General features: G+C 42.4%; 1 protein-coding gene and 1 long non-coding RNA gene across 3 annotated transcripts in view; both read right to left on the bottom strand.

Annotated features, from left to right (window-relative positions):
* Positions 1-25,974, bottom strand: part of LOC113610704 (uncharacterized) — an 84,943-nt gene that overhangs the window by 13,489 nt on the left and 45,480 nt on the right. For both annotated transcript variants that reach the window (XR_003429175.1, XR_003429174.1), the window contains exons 2-4: positions 22,257-22,342; positions 14,629-14,705; positions 4,951-6,877 (exon numbers count right to left, since the gene is read on the bottom strand). This is a non-coding gene — a long non-coding RNA (uncharacterized LOC113610704). The remainder of the gene's footprint in view (positions 1-4,950; positions 6,878-14,628; positions 14,706-22,256; positions 22,343-25,974) is intronic.
* On the bottom strand, positions 877-5,265 carry KLHL9 (kelch like family member 9). Its single transcript, XM_027089058.1, has one exon. The coding sequence runs from the start codon at positions 4,714-4,716 to the stop codon at positions 2,863-2,865; it is 1,854 nt and encodes a 617-aa protein (XP_026944859.1). The 5' UTR covers positions 4,717-5,265; the 3' UTR covers positions 877-2,862.

Here is a 25,974-nt window from a genome sequence, read left to right as displayed (position 1 = left end):
TACTTCCTTTTATCATCCAGATTTTAGCTTAAGTTCTGACATATTTGCAAAGTATTTGACAAATGTCTGTACATATATAAATTCATAATATACCTAGTATTAACATGTTACTTTTGACATGTGGAATCACTGATAATTTACACCCTCTGTTCACTTTCATTTTCCTGTACTTACTGTAATAGGAATTATTTTTATAATCAGGAAACTTAACAAAAGCTTATTTTTGAAACTATCAGAAAAACTAAAACAAGAAATAAAATGTTAACAGAATGCTTTACATGCTTGCAGCTTTTATCCTCTTTTAAATATTTTTCTAAATGTTCTGTAAAAAAAACTATCAGCTTGTAAAATAAAGATATCTTTCCAATCATTTTAGTCACCTCAAATTTCTTTATCTGTAAGGAAGGAATTCCAGATTTAATTAGATTTAATTAGCATAACACCAGTCAGCTGTTTTATGATTATCAAGAGTCCTGTCAATTGCAGAAAGTTATACAGTAAAAGAATGAGAGGTGGGATGTGTGAGGCTGGAGGCAGGGGGTAAAGGTGGAGCAGTTAACTTACCTGGCTGAACAATATTTAGTTAATTACAAAGCAACACAGTCAAATGTAATAGAAGGCAGAAACCTTTTCTCAACAAGGGAAAGAGAAAAGCTTATGCAGAGCAGACATGGGGCAATACCATCTCAGCACGTCAGAATTAGCACCAAAAAAGTAATACATCAAAATGATGTAAAAAATAAAGGAACCATAGCAAAATTATACCCAAAAGGTCAAAATGCAAAAAGATGGACAAATTTGATCTCAAAAATTAACTAAACGGCCCTGCCTCTGTAAACCTCTAACAGATTGAGAAAAAAAGTCAATGCAAGCAAATGCCAGTTAAATTATATTTATTATATAAAGAGATCCTATAACTGGATATGAAAAAGGAAGCAACTCCAATAGGTATTACAAGGGCAAAGGATATTAACATTCGATTAAAGAGGAACACAGCTACTCAAAAAACACAAATATTTAACTTCATTAATAATTAAGGAAATAATTGGGATGCTATTTCTTATTCAATGTACAAAGTTATTAGCAATTTCTACTTTTTCTATTTCCTAAATGTTCTCAAATGTGCTATTTTTAGTAATAAAAAATTGAATCATTTAAAAAAAATAGGAAGTATGAAATTTTCTGCCAATGCAGAAATCATAAAAGCATTAAAATGAATCAATACCTGTATGGGCAGTGAGGTTCAGATCCCTTGAAGCCAATTCCTTTTGTCTTGGTTCCTGAGTTTTATTATGAGGTTGTCAATAAAGAGAAGGTTGTTCCTGATTTACACTATGACAATCTCCCAAGTATAGGGATATAAATATAAACATATGTATGTAAATGTATACATGTAAATTTTTTCTTCAGGTAGACAATTATTCCAGGGAAGTAACTCTTCAGATTCTTCAGAATCACTCACTTCGGAGGACTCTTATGATTCCATTTGCGGATAAGGTCCCATTAAGATCTCCCCATGTGGTTCTGAACCAGTAGGGATGCCCTTGGTATTGAAGAGGCTGAAGATCTACTTTAGTACTGCATGCAAGACAGCAGTGTCCTAGGCTTTCTACAGCTGGCTTCTTAGGGAATCTGAAGTTGGTCCTGTCCTTTAGACATAGCCAAAAAGACATTTTTCTGACCTGATGCCAAACAGTACATCTTCTGCTTGCTCAGATTACAGCCTTGAGGCAGATCACACAAAGCTCAGGATGCACATGGGCTGGAGCAGCACCAGGGCAACCACCTCAAATGAAACAGTCGTGTTAGAATGACTAAGTTGGGAGACTGAACTTTAAAACCTATAGCTTTGATCAGTATGTTTTTCTTTGTCTTGTTCATAAATTTTACTGAACAAAAAGGTGGAATGTAGCAGAGCCTAAAGTTACTGAGAAGAAGCAATTCTCTGAGACTTGAACTTTGCTAAATAACCTGTATAAAGGCAACTCTACAGAAAACAATATACAAGCAGAAAAAGTGACAAGTTTCATCTGTAGTAACAATTCAGTCAAATGACAAATTTGGTTGTCAATTTAATGTTGTAGTTCTTATCTACATCAATTCAGTAAGACAACACAGACATTTATTCTCTAGTACTGAATTCCCGTTTGAATAGAAATAGCTGCTAGGCAGAAAAGAACTTAAATTTAAAAACAATTTCACTATAGCTAAAGTGCCAATTGATTTAAAAATTATGTGTATGCATGCATATACATTGTGTGTGTGTGTGTGTATTTTCTCTCTCCCTCTCCCCAGAAAGATATGAAATCCTGACTTAGGGTTGTACTATTTTTTGAGTTAATATTTTTGAATTTATTATTTCTCTGGTCTGCCTAAGAATCGTCACATATTCTGAATGTACCCACACAATCTGGTGAGTTGGCAGCTATGTCAAAAACTCTATGAAAAAAGGGAGGCAGCTAATAAGGCTTGGAGACCTTATTTGTTTATTATTTTAGGTTAGAGCAGGCAGCCTCCCTTTGATGTTTTGTAGTCAAAGATGAAAACTTTCAACTTTGAAGCATAATGAATATAATTATACATTTACTACAATCACCTACACTTTGACTTACACACCACCACAAAAAGACATCTAACAAACATTTTTCTACTTATCTTTTTACATTTGTTAAAATGGCTATGTTGAATACATTTTCAGAATACATTTGTTAACCATTTGATAAACATACTAAGCCAAGCAATACAAATAACATCAATTACCTTTTTATCTAATAACTGTACCAATCAATGTAAGAAGATACAACTGAAGGGGAAGTATGGGATCATCCATGATGCACTGCAAAGGTATTTTACACCTTGGTCCTAAGAATGATCTGAAGGTGCTGAAAGAGGTGATTCTCTGGAAGGTGACCCAGGGTTTTCTTCAGGTGGAAAAACTGTGAGAGTACAAGCTCGAATGCCACCAAGTGACTCTGGAAGGTCAAAAACTTTATGCCACTCATCCTTTTCTGGGTCATATTTCTGGACAATTTCTACCATACAACGATTATTCCAAGAATATCCACCTACGACATAGATTTTATTTTCAAAGACGGCAACTCCGACATCACTCTGACCTCTTAACATGGCAGCAATTGGTGTCCACTGGTCAAGGGTCGGTGAATAGTATTCACAGCTTAGAACATCATCATAATCACTTGTTCCTCTGAAGTGATTGCCACCAATGACATAGAGCTTGTCTCCAACTGTACACATGCAATGCAGACCTCTGACTGTAGTCATTGGAGCCTTCTGTGTCCATTTGTCTGTATCAGGGTCAAAACACATGAGCTCGTTTTGGAAAGTATCATGAGTAATTCCTCCTGAAATATACATTAAGCCTCCATACACTGTTCCAGCATGGCCATAGTGGGGTTCACTCATTTTTGCAACATAGCTCCACTCATTCATTCTTGGATTGTAACATTCTACTGTGGCCAGCTCACCAGCTGCACTTCGCCCACCAACGGCATACAAATGTCCTTTGAGAGCACTCAAGTGGAAAAATGTGCGCTTTTCATTTAACGAAGCAACCTGCATCCACTTATTATACCGAGGGTCAAATCTGAAAACTGTATCAACGGCAGTTTTTCCTTTTGTATCATAATTACTTTGACCACCAACTACATAAAGAAAGTTTCCAATGACAGCAATGCCATGCTGGTAACGAGGAGCATCCATTGGGGCTAAAGATCTCCACTCTTGCGCCCTTTCATCATACATCCGTAATTCTTTACTGACAACCAGCTGCTGCCTCAAAACTCCTCCTAATGTAACCAAATGGGTTGAGTCAGATCTAATGGCAGTTCTATCTGACTGCATCACTGGCTGCATATATGGCATCATTTGGTAATTGCTAGCTTCCAAAAGCAAATTCACACAGGTATTGTCTGTTCTCATGAAATCTACTGTCTGCACATAATTGATGAGATCCTGTGGTGTCATCAGTGGAAATCGAATATTCTTCATTAATTTTGCAGCATAATCCATCCGAGGGTCTTCCAACCTTAGCCAGCGACAGGCAGCCTTGAAAAGCTCAAGTTCAGTACAGTGCTTAAGACTATTGCTAGAAAGCACAAAGGCAAGCCGTTCAAAAGGGAGTTTTAGAAACTCCCCAGTACTCAATAATGCAGGAAAATTCTTCAGGATGAAATTATTGACATATTTATCTACCTCTATAAGATTGTAGGTGTTAGCAATTCGTCCAACTTCAACACAGTTATCTAAAGAGACTCCTGAAATAAGAAACACTTTACAGAAGTCTAAAACAGGTAAAATTTGTAAAAAGCTGGCTGCTTCAAGTGTGTCCTGAAGATTGTCCATATTAAGAGAAAGTTTTGCAGTATAAATAAAATCAATTATTTTCTTCAGACCAACTTTGTTCACCCCATGAAGCTTAATGCACATTAAATCTTGTTCTTTCATTCCACCTGTGAACATAGCCTTGAAATAATCACTAGCAGACGCCATCATAGCTCTATGAACAGGGAAGATTTCATCTCCATCACCTGGTACCAGGGTCACGTCACAAAGCAATCCTTCTATTCTAAGCTGATCAAAGCCTTGCAAAACCACCGAACTGTGAGTATTGCTGGTAAAAAAACGTGTGGTTCCTGCCTTGCAAGGCTGTAAATGGGCGGAGACGCCCATTTCACCGTTACCAAGAGACACTTTCATGTGAAAGCCTTCCTCTTGCACAAAGATGTATGCCGGCCAAAGAGGTTATGACCTGAAAGCTTTAAAGGAAACGAGGATGTCCCAAGAGCAAGAGAGCTTGCTTTCCTTATCAAGGGCAAACAGTCACTGTGGCACACCTCAGAACACACCAGTCACTCTCTGAAAATTGTTCTATAACAGGACCACAGAGGGCTGTGGACCTCAAATCTGATTATTATGTAGATAATTCATCACCTGAAGGCAGTTTAGTGACCCGGTTCACCGCGTCCGGCCTGCGTTGCCGCTCCTCCCGCAGTTCCGCTCCGGGCCAAGGGGGAGGTGCCGCCACGTCCTGCGGCCCCGGGGTTCGCTCGGCGGCGAAGCCGGGCACCTCAGCGAGCGGCCCGCCGCGCCCTCCGCTGTCCTTAGAGCGTCGCCGCGGCTACAGGCCCGTCGTGGAGCAAGGGCCTGGAACACTGGGCTGCAACACGGGCCGAGGCCCCGACGCCGAACCGGTCCTTCCGGAAAGGCCTGCTCCCAGGATCCCCCGGGCTAGGAGCGGCCGTGGCAGCTACTGCGGCTGCGCGGCCGCCTGACCTCGCCAGTGGGCGGTCGTGTGGGGGATGAGAGGAAGTGGGCGGGGGACTGGAAGGGCGGGGTTTGGGCAAGGCGGGGCTGTGCAGGATGGGCCCGCGGGGCCTCTTGGGGTACTTTGTATGTGGCATTAAATGGGCTGGAATGGGTGCGTGTATATTATGCTTGACCTAAACCTTTCACGGCAGCTGAGCTGTCCCCCTAAATGCATACTTTGAGATTTACACTTCCTGGCTTCTTCCTTTTGTTACTTCTGAGTGACAATGAAATGCGGCTTTTGTAGAAATTGAAAGGCAGCATGGGGGAAAATGCTTAAAGTTTTTTCTCTATTAAAAAAACTTTAAAATTCTTATCCCACAGGGGAATGCCCTGGTGGTCTAGTGGTTAGGACTCGGCGCTTTCACTGCTGTGGCCCGGGTTCAATCCCTGATCCGGAAACCAAGATCCCACGAGCCACGCAGCCCAAAAAAGAAAAAAAACTTAGCCCACACAATTTAATAGACACTTCAGTTATAACTTTGGTTCATAGTTTCAAATTTTAATCATTTAAAACATGTCATTTGCCTCTTTTAAAATACCAAATTGTGACTATGCTATGTAAGTAATTTAGCCTGAATTTTTGCCACTCAATGGAATTCCATCATCAGTAAATTTTTCGTGCTTTTGTTTTCTACTCACAAATTTTTAAATGGATACACAATTGTCTGATAACTACACATACTATAGTTCCCTTGCCCATCATTTGTTCCTGAATATATACTTTCTTGTTCTCCACTGTTTTATAAAATCTGAGCACAAAACTTTACCTGTTTTTGGATAAATCCTAAGGGCAGAATGCTGATTGAAGACAATTTTTTTTTTTTCCAAAATACTGTCACCAGCAATGTTTGAGTGTGTATTTCCCTGCTACTGATCTTTTCCCTTTATGGATATTTTGCTAACTTACATTTTTTAAATTACTAGTAAATTGGAATTTGGGCATATGAATAAATGTATACTTTGACACAACTGCTTCCAACCTTTTCCACAGTTTGAAGTTATTACCGTCTTTTAAATCCTTCCAGTTTCTTTATGCATATGTCAACTGATGAGAATATAGGTACATTATTTTATTACATTCTCCCCCTTTTTTAATATAAAAGATAGCATACTATACTCACTGTTCTGCATCTATCTTTTTTAACTTGGAGATCTTCTCATTCATATATAGATAACTGCTTTATCTTTTTAAATAGCTGTACTGTTTCCCATTGAATGGGTGTGTCCTACATTATTTGATTAGTCCCCTACCGATGGACATTTAGCTGGTTCCAATGGTCTTCTGTTGTTTCTGGTAGATGGCAGCAAGGTCCAGAAGGCTCAAATCACTGCTCTCCTCCATCAGATGCTTCAGCAAATCTTCAAACTGTTCAGCATAAGCGGGTGGTTGGAATGAGACTGGCCTGGAGAAGTTCTTCACTGGACTTCATCAGCATTGGCAAGTCCTGGAGACCGGCTTGTTGCAGTAGTTGGGGATGGAAGGACTCCCCTGAGCTGTGAAGACTCCATAATGGCTGTGAAAAAGCACTTCCAAGGAAACAATTTTTCTCTGGAAAAGAAAGAACAGAGCTGCTACACCTGGGTAGTTGTCAGAGCAAGAAATCATGAAATCCTTGTCTTTATTATCAAGCTTGCAAGAACGATTAAGGGCTAAGTGTAAGGCCAGCTGGCCCGAGGCAGGGGAACGCAATCAGACTCACAGGTTGCATCAGACCGAAACTTTCCGGACCACCCAGTTCCAGAAACTGACCTGGAGACTTTCCAGACCACCCAGTTCCAGGAACTGACCTGGAGACTTTCCACCCTGCCCAGCCTTCCCGCCTTTCGAGGGGTGGGGCTAATGGCCCCAAGACTGATGTGACCGGCACCGGATATTGCCACGATACCCGAAAAGACCACCAAATAACGAATACCCTGCGCCCTCCCGGATTCACCACACCCCTTTCCCTTCTTCCCCTATAAATTCTGCCCAAACCCTCGCCCGGGCGCGACTTCTCTGGCCCCTTTCTCTCGGACCAGTGAACCTCGCCCGGGAGCGTTCCCAAATAAAGCTTGTTTAAGCTCTCCTCCGACTAAGGAACTAGAGGTATGCTCTTAAAGAAACAATTATGGACAGATACAACTCATTGTACTCCCACATGTTTAGTAATTTAAAAACACTTGTTTTTTTCTGCCTTCATCATAAAATAAACGGATTAAATTTGTCAAAACATTTATTGGTAGTATTAAGCAACTATAAGTAAAAGCATCTAGTTCATAGGGGGCACCAGACCATCACAGATAACCTTATTAATGTACTTATGTACTTAAATATCTATTTTACTATATTTATTATATTTCAGTATTTTTGCTTGTATTTGTGCTAATTACACAAGTGTTCATCTTTATATTTTTAAGTTATTTAAAGTTTTACTTTCAAATCTTTTTGCATTTGTTTATTTTTAAGAAAGTAATACCAAGACTGATTTTGCAACCTCAATTCCCTGGTGGCGCAGTGGTTGAGAGTCCGCCTGACGATGCAGGGGACACGGGTTCGTGCCCCGGTCCGGGAAGATCCCACATGCTGCGGAGCCGCTGGGCCCGTGAGCCATGGCCGCTGAGCCTGCGCGTCCGGAGCCTGTGCTCCGCAATGGGAGAGGCCACAACAGTGAGAGGCCCGCGTACCGCAAAAAAAAAAAAAAAGTGAAGAAAGAAAATGAAGTGCCGGCCCTCTTGAAACTTCCCTTTTTGCCAGAAGGAAACATAAAACTATTAATCAATCAATTAATTCATTTCAACTACATTATATACTAACACCATAGGCAAAAGAAAAGTGGCTTCTGTCACCAGAAACTGGAGGATGCAGAGATTCTAAGTCTTGACGCTGGAGGTACAGTTCTAGAACTTTCAGAGTGCTATGGCTAGAAGTGTTAACCTAGAAGCTGGGTTATCCTTGTCTCTGAAGGCCCAGGAAGGAGTGAGGTCTTTTAGAAATAGAGAATAGGAGAACCAAAAACTAAACCTTAGGGACCTTCATATTTTAATGAAGAGAAGAGAATAAGGAGCCTGAAAAGCACACTGGAATGGTATGCAACACAACAGCAGGACAACCAGGAGACAGTGGTGATGAGAGGACGTTTCAAGGAAGAAATACATTTAAAACATGATATCTTATATTCAGGGAAAATGAGGGCTGGTTTGGCAAAGTTAATTCCACAGAATCTGGACTGGAATATACTGACTAAGGTTAAATAAGAGAAAAGGTTTTGGAGACAGAATGAATAGAAACTTCTTTTGAGAAGTTTATCTGTGAAAAGAAGAAGAGAACTAGGGTAGCGCCTGGAGAATAAAAGTGTGTGTTTATATTACTGGATATAATTTAAAAAAATTTTTACAAACATTTTTTGGGGACAGATTTCAAGAAATGTATGTAGTAGCACAAAGCACATAAAAATCAGTATTTTATTTTTTTAAATAACTGCTTACATAACAGCCTAAAATGTCAAGCATCATTGTTAAATCATTTCTAAATACTAGTAGGCTGGAGTGCCTTTTCATATGCTTTGTTTGCTATTTTTAGTTCTTTTATTTGTGTTTCAGTTTACGACATTAACTAGTTTCGTACTGCCCTTGTGAATTGTCTTTATGTATCCTTAAGTCTTAAAAGTACATATAAACCATTTATGCAGATGGTAGCTATATTCCTATGATACAACTATTTGTCAATTTTATGTTTACAAATAATAGCTTATTTTATTTATATTTTCTGCTAATGCCAGAATGTTGAACATGTAGAACCAATCCTCTCCCATTTTCATTCCTCTATTGATCGTATGGATTATCAATTCCCTTTTATGTTTTAAATCTTTCACATTTATTTTTTATAGTATATTAGGATTTTTTTTTCATCTATAATACGAGATGAGAATCTAAATTGATTTCTGTCTAGGTTGCCAGGCATTTATCCTGTTACCATTTACTGAAACTTTTTTTCTTCCATATTAACGTCTAAGATAGCCTTTACTTAATTACTACAGATTATATAACAATTTTTGGGATTTCTTTTTTTTTTTTTTTTGCTGCACCAATGTGGCTTGCAGGATCTTAGTTCCCTGACCAGGGATTGAACCTGGGCCACAGGAGTGAAAGCTTGGAGTCCTAACCACTGGACCACCAGGTAACTCTCCTGGGATTTATTTTCTTTATTACTCTGCTCACCTAACTCCTTACTGTCACTGTATTTATACTGTTGCTGCTTTATAATACAGTTCATTTTCTGGTAAAGCTATATATGTAAGAATTTTTCCTCTTCTACACTTTGATATTTTTGCTTGGTGATCTTTCTTAATTAACTTTTGAATTGTTCTACAGAAGTCAGCATTGGGTTTATAAAAATCATGAAATTTTGTGGACTCAAAAATAACCATACTTAAGAATCTGCCTGCCAATGCAGGGGACACGGGTTCGATCCCTGGTCCGGGAAGATCCCGCATGCCGTGGACCAACTAAGCCCGTCCGTGCGCCACAACTACTGAGCCTGCACTCTAGAGCCCGTGTGCCACAACTACTGAAGCCCATGTGCCTAGAACCTGCGCTCTGCAATAAGAGAAGCCACCGCAAGGAGAAGCCCACACACCGCAACGAAGAGTAGCCCCCGCTCGCCGCAACTAGAGAAAGCCCGCACGCAGCAACGAAGACCCAATGCAGCCCTAAATAAATAAATAAATTTATTTTTAAAAAATAATAACCACATTGCAGTGGATATAAAATTCTGAGGAATTTTCTTCATCAGATGGAAAAATGAAACTGGATAGGAGAATTTCTCTTCCACAAAAATCTAAGGTAAAGAACAAAAAATAGATTAAAATCATCAGAAAGTAAAAATGTAGCCACCAAAAAGAGAAGCTCAGGGAAAAAGAAAAAGAATAATTCTGCAAGTAAAAATAATTAGATTTAAAAAACCGCACAGAAATCCAACATATTGCTTAAAGAATCACTCATAACTCACAATGTACTATGTGAGGTTCTGCATGGAACCCTTATTCTGCTCGGAGGCAACTCAACTTCCCTGAGTCTCAGTTTTCTCAAATGGAAAATGGAATGAAAAATATTTGTAGAGCTGATGTAAATACATTTTAAAGCTCTTAGAGGGACTTCCCTGGCGGTCCAGTGGTTAAGACTCTGAGCTTCTACTGTAGCGGGCGCAGGTTGGATCCCAAGATCCCACATGCCGAGGCAGTGCAACCAAAAATAAAAAGCTCTTTAGAATGGCTCCTTCCTCGGGGTTAACCATAAGTGGTAACTCTTTTCTTCATTTTCTCCATATAAACCTAAATGAGAATATTACGTGTCTTTTTCTATAAACTGGTTTGAAACTGTACCATCTCACTCTTGATAGCTGACTGACAAAGTCAACTGAATTGGTGAGAACCTAGAAGAGTGAAAGATAGGTATGATCATATCAAAGACATGTTTGATTTATATTCAGTCAGCACAATGGCTTAAATCAATATCTGAAATTGAAGGGAATCTCCTAGGCTGGAATGGGAAAAATATACTGTATTCTTTTGCTGATTCTGGCGCCTGGCACCTCTCCCTGCTTTCCTGGATCTATTCTTTGGCTTCCATTTCACAGTACTTTCCTTTTCCTTCAGGGCTGAAATTTCCAGGGAGCCCTCCTCCTTCACTCCCTTTCCTTGCACTGCCCTCTCCTACTTGCACAGCTACCTCCGGTTCTGTTGTGATTTCTGGTTTAAGTTTTCCCAAAGGAACACAAATAGAAAGTAAAAGTTGAATGATATTTTCAGATTTTATAGGAACACATATAAGAGAAGTCTTCCTTTTTTATGTTGAATACTTTTGAAACATGAGGGCCCACATAGTTCAAAGGAAGCAGAAAGCAGGGTCCAGTAACTGGGTGGGCTACAAAGCCCTCCCAGGAAAAGAAGCCCCTGCTGGTCAAGTGTAACAGGGCCAGAGACCAAGTCTGGCAGTCTTCTGGCCTGTGCAGATGTGCTCCTTTTAGGGAATTTTCCTCCAGAGCTGATCAGAGGTTCTTTCCTGGCAGGAACTGACCCTAATATTGGAATAAGCCTCTTGCCATAGTCTTTGTTATGAAGAGAACAAGTCTTCAACTTCAGACAGGGCATGGCTCCTTTGATCTAGGAGCAGGTATGGTGAGAGAAAAAGGAGCCAAAAGGAGGTTCCTTCCTCCAACCTGCTGGGCAGACCCAGGGCTCCTGATTAATGATCTGATCCACATACTGACACTGGCAGGTGGGTAGGCCCTGAAAATCTCAGGGTAAAACCCACAACAGTGTATCTGAGTACAATCTCATATTTGAGGGTGCACTAAATTTCTCTATTAACAGTAAATTCCCAGTTTCACAAATTCATTTTTTATAACGGACCTTTTAACTTTATCATTAGAAAAATACGTTCATTGTAACTTTGCATAAGGGCTGCAACAGCCCCTTCTACTCCTGACACAGTAGTAAAAGGTCGCAGTCCTGCTCCATGCCAGCCTCCAAATCCCTTTTTATCACTGGATGCCACAATACTCAATGATCATTTTACACTTCCCAAGTCCATCTTTCCCTCTTCCGTCACCCATGTTTCAAAGACTAACTCCATGGCCAAGGTTGCAAAGCTCCTCGGAAGAAACCCTCAAGCAGATTAGGGAAAAGAAATTCAGTCGCCAGCCTGGATAGCTCTTTCCCTTCACCCTCACCTGTGGCAAAGGAAGGCCAGATGACCATGAGAGGGGCCTGCTCTAATTCTTCTCATAGGCTTGCAGAATTAGTCCCTCAGAGTGGGAAGGATCGCAAATAGTACAAGAATCTATAATCTACTCAGGATGGAGAATACCCTAGGAGACTCTTAGAAGGACAGTATTAAAGAGGGCATGCAGGAATTTGGGTCCTTCCACATTACAGATTAGTTACCTTGCCCAGGACAGGGAATTAGCAGAGATCCCTGTGAGCAAGTCTCCTCAGTTTGTGCTACAGGTTCCATGAAAGAATAACTTTAAAAACCGGATGAAATGTTTGTGTCAGATGCTTCATCCACAGAAAACTGAGAAGGTACAGGAAGATCCACAGCACAAATCCATAGTGATGTCAGCCTCTGTTGACAGCCTAAACCTACTAGAAATTAGAGCAGTGTTTATGGATCAAGTGGGTAGTGAAACTCCGAAGAACAAGTCAGATACTGGTCAGATCCTAGAGAAGAAACTGAGGCTTATGCATGAATTAAGGAAACAAAAGACAGTCCACCCATGGAGGAACTCAAGGAGCAACAGAGTCCAAAGATAGAAATTCCTGTGATGGAATTTCCCTCCTCCCCCAAAGAAAGGTAAGGGCTGAGTGTCACATCCTGCAGCCTTCAAGCAGGTGTGAGGGCCCAAGTACACCGACCATCCATGCCATTTGTTCTACCCAAACTTCACTACATGCTTTCCAAGAGGTACACACCTTTACCTTTGCTGCCTAAAAACTTCCACGTCTAAGGAACTGGATTCTTCTTGTACTGAAGGTAGACTCATGAACTGTTTTTGCCTTTTCGCTGATTCCCTGCATACTGGTTATATTTAACCTTAAATACACTTGCTACATGCTGGCTGTCTTCTGCCAACCTGCAATGTTTCAAGTACACAATACAAAAAAAATGAGGAAAACTGCTACAAAAATTTAATACTGTTCATCATAGAAAGACTAGTCCAGTGAGCTTCCATGCTACCCAATGAAAAGACAAGTGATCTTGGATTAGACCAGTGGAAAGAGTGCTACACTTTATAAGACCATAAATTGAATCATATACACCTTATACATGTATTTCTTTTCAAAAGATTCTGTTTTTAATAAGTTAAAATGTGTCCCATTGTAGCCACTTAAGGTAGTGCCAGTGGTGCCTATATTATCCATCAGCTGAAGACACGAGCAGCCCCACAAACTTGACTGGGACCAAAGGCAAAAAAAAAGGGTGTATTCAGAAACGGTTGTCTAAGTAGACCAGAACAATCAATCAGAAGAGAAACCCCACCTGGTCTTCTGCCCTATATATCTGATCATTATGTTATTGTGCCCTTACTGTCTAATGATATAAACTAACTTTTCATCAGAGAAAGAGAAATACTTCATTTTTTACTCCAAGAAGTAGCTGATCCAAATGGTCCATCTGGGAAGAGTGGAAAGGCTAAAAAATTTAAAAAATAGCTTAATTTCTTAGCAGAGCCATATGAGCAGGGTTCATTCATTATTTTTAATGTCTGGGGGGTTAAAATAGAAGATCTCATATATTATGCTATTGTAGGTCAGATACCTGGGAAAGCAGACTCTGAGACAGAGATAAGCATGCAAGGAGTTTACTGGAGAATTCGTGGATCAGTCATTGTGGCAAAGAGAATTTGAGCAGAAGTTGAGCTGCAGTGCAGTCACAGCAGGGCTTTAGCCAATCCCAAGGGAGCTCTGACTCTGGGATGACCCTGTGGAGGTAGAGAGAAGGGGCCAGGCCTTTATATCCCCACCTTGACAGGTAATTGGATGCAGCCTGACCCAGGAGGGGGAAATAACTTTGGGCTAAATGAGTCACTTTAGCCAAGAGCAGTTTCCAGAGAAGACCTGCATGCTCTCAGCATGAAGCTCTATCAGCAGCTAAAGGGAGTAAGTTCTCAGGTCTTAAAGGGAGCTGTGAATGGTGCATCAGATGTCTATTATAAATGTCTTTTTAAAAAAGTTTTGGGGTTTTTTTTGTTTGTTTGCTTTGTTGTTTTCTCTCTTCCTTTTTCTTCTTTTGTATGGTCATACTCAAACTTTCAGCTGGGTCCATAATTTGCAAAAATGTCTAACAAGAGTGTGATGGACAAAGTATACTCTGAAAACAGTGGCCCTCTGATGTTTATTATAAGCAGTTTATGGATGTGATATTTGTTGTCTCTACCTGAGGGCATTAGAGTAGCAGATGGGGTAACTGGATTGGGCACCTTCCCTGTGAATGGGAAAGATGTAGATACTGGGAAACCAAGGATGGAATGTAGGAGGACACGTTATCTGTCTTCACAGCCCTTCCCTAAGAACTGCCCTCCAGCCCTGATATCCGTGGACCTGGAAGCTATGAATGATAAAGCCAGTGTGAGCCAATCAGAAAGCTAATCTTAAGAATCTGACTAAAGAAAGCCAGAACCTGAGACTCAGGAGCGGAGTCACATGAATGAGAATGTTCTAAGGTTGCTGGAGTTTATACAGTTCTTACCTCTTCTCAGGCTTTACTGTTTAACTTCTACTTGAATTCTGTGAGCTATCACAGTATTCCTGGAATAATTACCTTGAAGCTCATATCAGTGCAGATTGTCACATCTTCTTAGAAGTGTGTGTGTACTTTTTGAGGACGTCATGATGTCCCTTTAATAATAAAAAGATACAATTTTAAAATGTTTTATCATAGATTATCCATTTAAAATTTTCTATTACAAATGTATACTGTATAATATGCACAGTATTTTATAACTGTAATACCTAGGTATATTATCAATAAAATAAATACATTGGAGGTGTGTGCTCAACATTTTTTCCAAGCGGGGTGGAAGGTGAAATACCGAGGGCTTATATCTCCATAATCCTGGGGACTCCACTTAAAAATATGGGTGGACAGTCTCTGGGATTCCACATATTTGTTGAAAGTTGAGTTTTGTTTGGGTCACAGGAACAGCAAGTCACCCCTTCTAGAACCTGGGTTCACAGACAGTCCCTGCCCTGATCACCCTGATCACTCACTTCTAATTCTCCTCTCATCCTATTACATTATCTGCCTGGGTAAGTAGCTAATCTATCACCAGCATGAGTACAGTAAGATCTCAGGTTCCCTTGAGGAGTCTCAGGGTTCAGGTAGCCTCTAAATATTCAGTGCCGAGTCAAGACCATTCTAGGACTTCATACAGGTTTAGCGCCAACCACCTGCAAAGGGGTGAGCAGGACCCACTGGAGGGAAGGGACCCTAACTTATACAACCCACCCAGCCTCAGTTATCTCCTGCTGTCTGTGAAATGGAGAAGAAAATAATGGTCCCAATCTGTCTTGTGCTCACATCTGACTCTGCTCCTTACCAGCTGTGGCCCTTGAGCAAGTCCCCTCCCTTCTTGACCCTCATGCCTCTCCACACCTTTCTGAGCTACAAGAAAGTGGATAAGACTCAAAGAATACTGTGAAACCACCTGCAAAGCGCTATGTGGAAGCGAGTACTATGCTTCACCCCCTCTAACTGATCTGCATTTGAATGCTTCCCAGGGAGTCTATATCCCTGGCCTGGGCCACGATGCCAGGTCCCTGGATGTCCTTAACTCTGCCCTAGGCTTTGTCTATGGGGGGAGGGGGGGTGACACTTCCAATTAGCCCGATATTGCTCTTCAATAATCTCCTTAGAGGAAACTTTCCCTCCCAAAGATGTTTTATTACATTTAGAGAACATCAGGTAGCTCCTATATCACATCCTCTGGTAAGGATGGTGTCTGTTTCTCGTCAGCAAGGATAATTATTATTCCCCCATATATGCTTGTTTTTTTCCTAAAGGAGGATGGTGCCATCTGTCTCTGTTGTGTTCAGGGGGAAATAGAATATGCTATGAGCTTGGATTTAGGGAAAGGAAGGGGTCCCTTCAGCTTTTATTGAGAGCGGGCTTTGGCTTATAAAATGAGACAAAGGTTAGGGAGAGAAGTTGATGATGGCGTTGCTGACACACCACCATCCTGGTTTCCTTCATTTGTATTTGTGAAGATAGCCCACTTTAAAAATTCATTACTTTTTCCATAATACTCTTATTGGAAAAACAAGTAACTACTCAGCAATCATTCAATGCTTATAAAAGTGAGAAATTGTAACAAAGACCACAGCACAGTATCTGGACCCGTCAGTCCTCTCCTTTGCTTCCTCATTACCCTGAGCATTACGTAGTAACGGCATGGAGTGAATCAGGTTATACATGCCTCACGGGGCCAAAGATTCCCCACTGAGCATCTAGGAATAGTAAGAGAAAATAAACTTCACAAATCCCCAAAGTGGAGCTCAAGAGTTTGGAGCAGTGAGCCCATGAGGTCACAAGTGTGAGGAAAAACCAAAATCTATGACCATGAATCTATGGTGGGCCATAGATTCCATCTGCACCAAAGATCCCACACCCTTCCTGATGAAAGCTGCAGTGCTGGGTGCCCTTACTCCCTTCTCAACCTTAAGGAAAACATACAGCTGATCACACCACAACTCCTCTCCTCTCCCCATGTGACCTGCGCTGGATGGAATGTAGGAGGACATGCCAGTAGGGGACACAGAACCCCTGGCTCTGTGTTTTGGGAAGTGGTGTTGGCAGGGATTGGAGCTCTCAGCAAGGCTGCCGTGGGTGTTGGCTCACCTCCCTGCTCCTGTGAAAAGTGTTCACAGATTACCTGCCTTTCTTTCCTACCTCCATCCCATAGGGGCGGTAGGAAGCCCTGAGTGGGTGGTACAAGGGCACGGATGTGTGTAGTCACCACGACTCTCTGACTGTGGGGCACTGTGGACCCGGGGTCTGCTGGTGCTGCTAAAGCAGGATGAGTCCTCTGCTCGTGCCCCTCCCGACAGGAGGTGGCTAAAGGGAAGGGAGAGCCGTGAAAGGCCTCAGCAGAGCTGGAGGGGAAGGAGAATACACTGTGTCCAGGCTTGGGGAGGAAATCTCCATGTACGTTCAAGTAACATTCCCATCACTCTCTAGCCACTGGAGGGGAACTGGATTCAAAGCTAGGGACCTGAAAATAGACCCGTGAGCTGGGTCACCCCACCTTCTGCCCTCCAGGCAGTCCAGCTCTGAAGGGGTTCAGAAACAGGATAAGTTCCCTCTTAAAAGTGGCTTTTTTAGATATTAGAAAAGTATCCATTGTACAGTGGATGCAGAACTGGGTGGAGGACAGGGATGTTGCTGTGCTTGGATACTGAGATGGACATGCTAAGGCCTAATACTACGGTAGGTGCTACTTAAACATCTGCTATAGCTGTGATATTTATCTGTTTTGAAACAAACGTTGAACTAAAAATAAATAAATTCTCCCTGCTGGCTGGTCACCCTGTACAGGGATTTAACTCCTCACTGGGACTGCATGTTGCCTGACTCAATGACATCAGTGCAAGGCATGTGGGTCAAATGGCCCTCAATGATGGGAATGTTCACAGTGCGGCCACACAGGGCCTGCGGAAGAATGAGGAGACAATGAAGAAAAGGTCAGGATTGAATGTGTGGAAAGGAGGGAAACTAACAGAGGGGAAAGAATGACCCAGTGGGTGGGAAGGCACAGGAGTGTCTATCACTAATCACTAATCAAGCTACTCCCACTCCCTGCCTCACTCCCCAACTACTTGACTCGAGCGCCACCTGCTGGTGACTTACTAGAACACTGACAAAGTAAGATGGACTTGGTGCCATCCTGGCAAGAATGTGTGTATGTGTGTCCTTGGGACAAGTAGTGGAGAGGGAGAGCTTGTCTTTGAGCACAAAAACAATGATGCCTTCAGGGATGTTCTGAGGCCTGCCAAACTCCTTTCTGGCCTTCCTTTCAGCCATTCTTTCTGACATTGTGCAGGATCTTGTACTCAATGCAAGCAGGTGGCCTATCAGGGTTGAGGTGTCCTCTGTGGTCATTAGTTACAGTCATGGGATATCTTCTTCAGGATACACAAAGTGCATGCACCACAGGTGGTTCTGCAATTTATGACAAGGGTGCAGTTTTTCTGGGCTCACTTTGGACCACTACTCAGCCCATTGAAGCCAAGGTGGCCAAACATTTTAAGACTTTCCGTATCCCTCCACATCCAAATGGCTTTGGTTAACGCCATTAAAGGGCAGAGTGGCGCTTCCCTGTGGCGCTTCCCTCGTGGCGCGGTGGTTAAGAATCTGCCTGTCGATGCAGGGAACATGGGTTAGAGTCCTGGTCCAGGAAGATCCCACGTGCTGCAGAGCAACTAATACCGTGTACCACAACTACTGAGCCTGTGCTCTAGAGCCCGCGAGCCACAACTACTGAGCCCGCATGCCACAACTACTGAAGCGCACGTAACTAGAGCCTGTGCTCCGCAACAAGAGAAGCCCGTGCACCGCAACGAAGAGTAGCTCCAGCTCTCCACAACTAGAGAAAGCCCGTGCGCAGCAACAAAGACCCAACACAGCCAAAAATAAATAAAGTAAATAAATTTTAAAAATAAATAAATAAAGGGCAGAGTGGAGTGATGGCTGAAAAAGAAGAGCCACAAAGAAGTGGAGTCACGCAAAAGGAGGAGTCCCCATGAAATAGAGAAAGGAGCCACTGAGCCACCTTGTGCCATTTGCACCTGGAGGAGAGAGGAGGTTGGGGTCAATGTAGCCACACCAGTTTTTCAGCTGCCTTGGCTCCCATATCCAGGCCCTGAGAATCAACCTTTATCTCCTACAGATAAGTCCACACTTACAGAGCAAGTAAAGCCTGGGGAAAATTACTATCTGCTTTTTATTATATAATTAATAACACTGCCCACTCATTTAAAAAATGTGATTCTCCTAACTTGAAGTTCAGATAGGATGAGTAACCACACAAGTAGAAAATCCAGGACCAGAGAACTCTGTTTCTGTAGAGTTGGAAGGTGACTCTAAAGACGGTGACCTTCCTTATGCTCCCATAGACAAAGACTACTTATCCAGAGAGGTAGTGGCTCAGAAGTGCCAATGACTGGCCATGGGTCATATGACAAGTTACACCTGATTCACAGATCTTCGCTTTTCACTAGGAGCTGCTCTGCACTCTGAAGTAATAAAGCAATACAGTCTAGCATTCCACCCTCTGACCTCCACCTTCAGTTTCCAAATTGTCCTCCACTGGCCAATTTGTCAAGGAATTACAGTTCGTTGGTCCTGACGGTTTCTCCTTCTCCATCAACAGCCTCTGGTCTTCTCTCTCTCTCTCTCTCTCTCTCTCCATAGATGTTATGGGCTGCATTGTGACCTCTGCACAAATTCATATACGAAAGTCCTGACCCCCAGTACCTAGGAATGTAATGGTATTTGGAGGTAAGGTCTTTAAAGAGGTGATGAAGTTAAAATGAGGTCCTTAGGGTGGGGTCCTAATCCAGTATGACTGGTGCCTTTTTTAGTTTTTGCCGTGCTGTGGCATGGGGAATCTTAGTTCCCTGACCAGGGATCGAACCCATGTTCCCTGCAGTGGAAGCATGGAGTCTTAACCACTGGATCGCCAGGGAAGTCCCAATGGTGTCCTTATAAAAGGAAGAGATACCAGGATGGGCACACATGGAGAAAGGCACAGCAAGAAGGCAGCCATCTGCAAGGCAAGAAGAGAGGCCTCAGGAGAAACCAAATCTGCCTACACCTTGATCTTGGACTTTTAGCCTCCAGAACTATGAGAAAATAAATTTCTGTTGTTTAAGCCACCCAATCTGCAGCATTTTGTTAGGGCAGTTCTAGCAAACTAACAGAGTGGTCTTCATGGTTCATCAGCTAAGCAACATTCTAAACACCCTCACGTCATTCTTGTTTCATCATTCCTGTCCGGCTAAAGTCCAAACTCTCTGCCTCTTCCACGCCTGACCTCTGGTAAGTGGTGGAGACCCACTAGATAAAATTACACAAACGACTATATTGTGCTACCATAGTTCTATGGTCTACAACTAATGGGCATCTCCAATACTGCATGGAATTCATACTTTCATTCATCCTATATACTTGGTAAGTTCCTTCTATGTGCACTTAGGATACATAAGTGAACAAAGGTGACAAAGCTCCCTGTTTTTCGGAGCTTGTATCACTGGTTCCACTGTCAACTCTCTTATGCTTAACGAAACGATTTCAAACATTCTCCACTTTGACAAACTTCTGTCCCCCAACCTCAGCAGATGTGCTGGATGCCACTTCACAGAGGACATAAAAGCCATTAGAAGAGAACTTTTTGTTACCAAACTCTAAAACATTTGCCACCCTTCTTCCTTCCTTCCTGTTATAGTGAAAAAAGTTTCCCAGGGGATAATCCTTCTTGGACTTTTACAGTTGGGAAAGGTGCCTTTACTTCCCCAGGCATACATTTTAGTCTATGTTGTAGCTTTTGGCTTAATTATCTATTTTCTTCCAGAACAGGTATTCGCTGCTCTATCACTAGCCTTAGGGGCTTAGGATTTAGTTGGTACTCAAGAGCCATTTGGGAAATGAATGAGAAATGAGAGAGCTAGCTGGAGAGAGGGCACCCACAGCATGTCCTAGGACAGAGCCACCAGAAAGGACAGGAGTCTGAGGGATGCCCCCTTAGGCTGTCTATTGGGAGCCACCACAGGTTTCACCTCAGGAAACTTGCTCTGCCCCTGTGGCTTCTGGAAGACAAGAGCTGGAGATTTAGCCTCACATGTGAGGTTCTAGCACAGCTTTCTGGACATGCTGGGAACCCTGCAGTGCCCCTGCCAAAGGGACTCTTCTGCCAGCTCCTCTATCAGTGTTCAGCGGGCAGGGCTCAGCTCTGGGGGCCTCTGAGGCTGCTCCAGCCAGGAGAAGCTTGGAACCTCAGATCCCCTAGGCACAGCCTCGGCCTCAGAATGTCTTCCAAGGGCTGCTCGTGGTCTGGGCCTGCTGGAGTCAGGACCTCCCTTCTCTGCTGCAGCTCCATGAAGATAACAGTGGTAGTAACAATTATGATATTTAATACAGAAAACTGCATACTTAATCCCCAAATCTCATCTACTAACTGGAGAATATTCATATATTTTAATAACATAGTCATGAAGAACAGAACAAACAGGTAAGCACTTTATACAAATTTAAGGCCTGGCCTTGTTAGAGTTGCCACATGGACTTGGCAAATAACACTGTCCAGAGCCCCCCAGAGTCCCAGTGCCTTAGAAATATCAAGACTGCCTCAGTGAGACCTCAAAGTGGCCCCTTTCCACTAAAGTTGAGGGGTTGGTATCTCAAACTCTCTACAGGACCAATGTTCTTTTTGGATATGCTTTTATATAATTGTATCAAAGACATCACTGTACAGTTTATTTCTATATAATATTTATCATGGAAATCTTTCCAGGACAGTTCACATAGACTGACCTAATTTTGTATTTGGGGTGTGACATAGTTTAACTGACTACTTGACAATTTTTTCAGGTGTTTTTAAACTTAAGGATCAGAGAAGTTAGCACCTCCCAAATGGGAACTCCTGGACAAAGGGTTGTCTGCAGAAATGCGAAGGAGCAGAGCCCAGGCTACGTTGTTAAGTCTGTCCCTAGCACAGAGGAGAAATCACACAGCACACCTGAAGCTCTCTCTAGAGCACCTGAATCTTAGCAAGTTGTTTGGCAGATCATAGCTACTCTGTGAAATGTATAAATAAATGATATAAATAATCGCGACTCTCATTTCACTTAGTTTCAGACTACCTCTGGTGACAGTGTTTAAGGTATAGGTAAAACAATGTTATAAAGACAAAGATAACTTGTAAAAAAAACAATAAAGTGAGGGATGGGGAAAGGGATGTTCCCTGATTTTCAGACATAATTTTCACCCAAGGAAAATCACAACACTTCATTTCAAAAACTCTTTCCAGTGTAGGGATTAGATTTAGGCAAGCTAGAAACTTGCCTCAGATACAAATAGAGAAGGGGTGCCAAGTGACTTAGTAATATGGAAAAGTAATATATTATTGCAATGTTTTAAAAAATTAGAATTAATGATAAAAAACCCTTGATGAACATATAAAAATTATAAATGAAGACAAAATCTGGCACCACAATTACAAAAGCTTAAGAGTTGTACAAGTGGGGGAGGGAGGAGGGCTTCTAGCACAAAGTTAAAGTTTGACAAATGCCATGCATTCTATACATTTGTGACCGAAGAAACCTAAATGTACTTACTTGCTAAATATCTGGACACCTTTCAGACAACACTGCTAAAACAGGGTGTGATGTGCTTACCTGTGATACTGAAGCTTTTATAGTGAAAAGTTTTGGTCACTTTTCAGTCTCAATACATACAGAAGCACTTGATGAAAATTTTGACTCTGTCAAAAGAGAAAGAGGTAGCCCCATAAAAATGTGCCAACAAGGTGGTTATCATTGTTGTCAATCAAAGAAGAAATATCAAAATATTGGCCTGCCACAGAATCTTATTTTCAAACTGTGGGACAGGAAGAATATCCCCTATAATTTGGAAATGCATTAGGGATGAGATGGAGAAAATAATTAATATAAATCAGAAATTTATATGCTGTTTCTCAATAACTGTTTCAGTAAGCTAAAATTAAATTAAGATGGTAATTCTCTCAATTGAAAATGAGATAAGAAGTAATTCTGACAAAATTATTGTTGAATTTGCTTTCAAAAGCCCAGTACATTTTAACAAATTGTGGTTTTGGTATAAGTAAAATGTTTACAGCTACAGTAATCTGAGTTTTAATACACCCACTTTTCAATACTTTTAAACTACTATAACGTTGTATAAGAAATGAACCATTGGCGGAGATCACCTTCCTCCCCACAGATACACCAGAAATACATCTACGCGTGGAACAACTCCTGCGGAGCACCTACTGAACGCTGGCAGAAGACCTCAGACCTCCCAAAAGGCAAGGAACCCCCCACGTACCTGGTTAGGGCAAAAGAAAAAAAATAAACAGAGACAAAAGGATAGGGACGGGTCCTGCACCAGCGGGAGGGAGCTGTGAAGGAGGAAAAGTGTCCACACACTAGGAAGCCCCTTCGCGGGCGGAGACTGCGGGTGGCGGAGTGGGGGAACTTCGGAGCCGCGGGGGAGAGCACAGCAACAGGGGTGCGGAGGGCAAAGCGGGGAGATTCCAGCGCAGAGGATCGGGGCCGACCGGCACTCACCAGCCGAGAAGCTTGTCTGCTCGCCCGGTGGGGCGGGCGGGGCTGGGAGCTGAGGCTCCGGCTTGGTCGGAGCACCGGGAGAGGACTGGGGTTGGCAGCGTGAACACAGCCTGCAGGGCGTTAGTGCACCGCGGCTAGCCGGGAGGGAGTACGGGGAAAAGTCTGGACCTGCCGAAGAGGCAAGAGACTTTTTCTTCCCTCTTTGTTCCCTGGTGTGCGAGGAGAGGGGATTAAGAACGCTGCTTAAGGGAGCTCCAGAGACGGGCGCGAGCCGCGGCTAAAAGTGCGGACCCCAGAGACAGACATGAGACGCTAAGGCCGCTGCTGCCGCCAAGAAGCCTGTGTGCGAACACAGGTCACTATCCACACCCTCCTTCCAGGGAGCCTGTGCAGCCCGCCACTGCCAGGGTCCCGGGATCCAGGAACAACTCCCTCGGGAGAACGCACAGCGCACCTCAGGCTGGCAACGTCACGCCAGCCCACACTCCGTGACCCTCCCTACCCCCCGGCCTGAGTGAGCCAGAGCCTCCGAATCAGCGGCTCCTTTAACCCCGTCTTGTCTGAACAAAGAACAGACGCCCTCCGGCGACCTACACGCAGAGGTGGGGCCAAATCCAAAGCTGAGCCCCTGGGAGCTGTGAGAACAAAGAAGAGAAAGGGAAATCTCTCCCAGCAGCCTCAGAAGCAGCGGATTAAAGCTCCACAATCAACTTGATGTACCCTGCATCTGTGGAATACATGAATAGACAACGAATCATCCCAAATTAAGGAGCCGTGTGGATGAAAGGCTCTTGGTGCTGCAGCCAGGAGTCAGTGCTGTGCCTCTGAGGTGGGAGGGCCAACTTCAGGACACTGGTCCACAAGAGACCTCCCAGCTGCACATAATATCAAATGGCGAAAATCTCCCAGAGATCTCCATCTCAACACCAGCACCCAGCTTCACTCAACGACCAGCAAGATACAGTGCTGGACATCCTATGCCAAACAACTAGCAAGACAGGAACACAACCCCACCCATTAGCAGAGAGGCTGCCCAAAATCATAAGTCTACAGACACCCCAAAACACACCACCACACGTGGACCTGCCCACCAGAAAGACAAGATCCAGCCTCATCCACCAGAACACAGGCACTAGTACCCTCCACCAGGAAGCCTAAACAACCCACTGAACCAACCTTAGCCACTGGGGACAGACACCAAAAACAACGGGAACTACAAACCTGCAGCCTGAAAAAAGGAGACCCCAAACACATTTTGCTTATCTAGCAAAATGAAAAGACAGAAAAACACACAGCAGATGAAGGAGCAAGATAAAAACCCACCAGACCTAACAAATGAAGAGGAAATAGGCAGTCTACCTGAAAAAGAATTCAGAATAATGATAGTAAAGATGATCCAAAATCTTGGAAATAGAATAGACAAAATGCAAGAAACAGTTAACAAGGACCTAGAAGAACTAAAGATGAAACAAACAATGATGAACAACACAATAAATGAAATTAAAAATACTCTAGATGGGATCAATAGCAGAATAACTGAGGCAGAAGAACGGATAAGTGACCTAGAAGATAAAATAGTGGAAATAACTAATGCAGAGCAGAATAAAGAAAAAAGAATGAAAAGAACTGAGGACAGTCTCAGAGACCTCTGGGACAACATTAAACGCACCAACATTCGAATTATAGGAGTTCCAGAAGAAGAAAAGAAAAAGAAAGGGACTGAGAAAATATTTGAAGAGATTATAATTGAAAACTTCCCTAATATGGGAAAGGAAATAGTTAATCAACTCCAGGAAGCACAGAGAGTCCCATACAGGATAAATCCAAGGAGAAATACACCAAGACACATATTAATCAAACTGTCAAAAATTAAGTACAAAGAAAGCATATTAAAAGCAGCAAGGGAAAAACAACAAATAACACACAAGAGAATCCCCATAAGGTTAACAGCTGATCTTTCAGCAGAAACTCTGCAAGCCAGAAGGGAGTGGCAGGACATATTGAAAGTGTTGAAGGAGAAAAACCTGCAACCAAGATTACTCTACCCAGCAAGGATCTCATTCAGATTTGATGGAGAAATTAAAACCTTTACAGACAAGCAAAAGCTGAGAGAGTTCAGCATCACCAAACCAGCTCTACAACAACTGTTAAAGGAACTTCTCTAGGCAAGAAACACAAAAGAAGGAAAAGACCTACAATAACGAACCCAAAACAATTAAGAAAATGGGAATGGGAACACACATATCGATAATTACCTTAAATGTAAATGGACTAAATGCTCCCACCAAAAGACACAGATTGGCTGAATGGATACAAAAACAAGCTGCATATATTTGCTGTCTACAAGAGACCCACTTCAGACCTAGAGACACATACAGACTGAAAGTAAGGGGATGGAAAAAGGTATTTCATGCAAATGGAAACCAAAAGAAAGCTGGAGTAGCAATTCTCATATCAGACAAAATAGACTTTAAAATAAAGATTATTAGAAGAGACAAAGAAGGACACTACATAATGATCAAGGGATCGATCCAAGAAGAAGATATAACAATTGTAAATATTTATGCACCCAACATAGGAGCACCTCAATACATAAGGCAAATACTAACAGCCATAAAAGGGGAAATCGACAGTAACACATTCATAGTAGGGGACTTTAACACCCCACTTTCACCAATGGACAGATCATCCAAAATGAAAATAAATAAGGAAACACAAGCTTTAAATGATACATTAAACAAGATGAACTTCATTGATATTTATAGGACGTTCCATCCAAAAACAACAGAATACACATTTTTCTCAA

Source organism: Aethalodelphis obliquidens, unplaced genomic scaffold (genome assembly GCF_003676395.1).
Source record: "Aethalodelphis obliquidens isolate GAN/ISIS:26980383/991018 unplaced genomic scaffold, ASM367639v1 scaffold64, whole genome shotgun sequence".
In the NCBI taxonomy this organism is placed as follows: Eukaryota; Metazoa; Chordata; class Mammalia; order Artiodactyla; family Delphinidae; genus Aethalodelphis; species Aethalodelphis obliquidens.
This window is presented reverse-complemented; position numbering and strand designations above follow the sequence as displayed.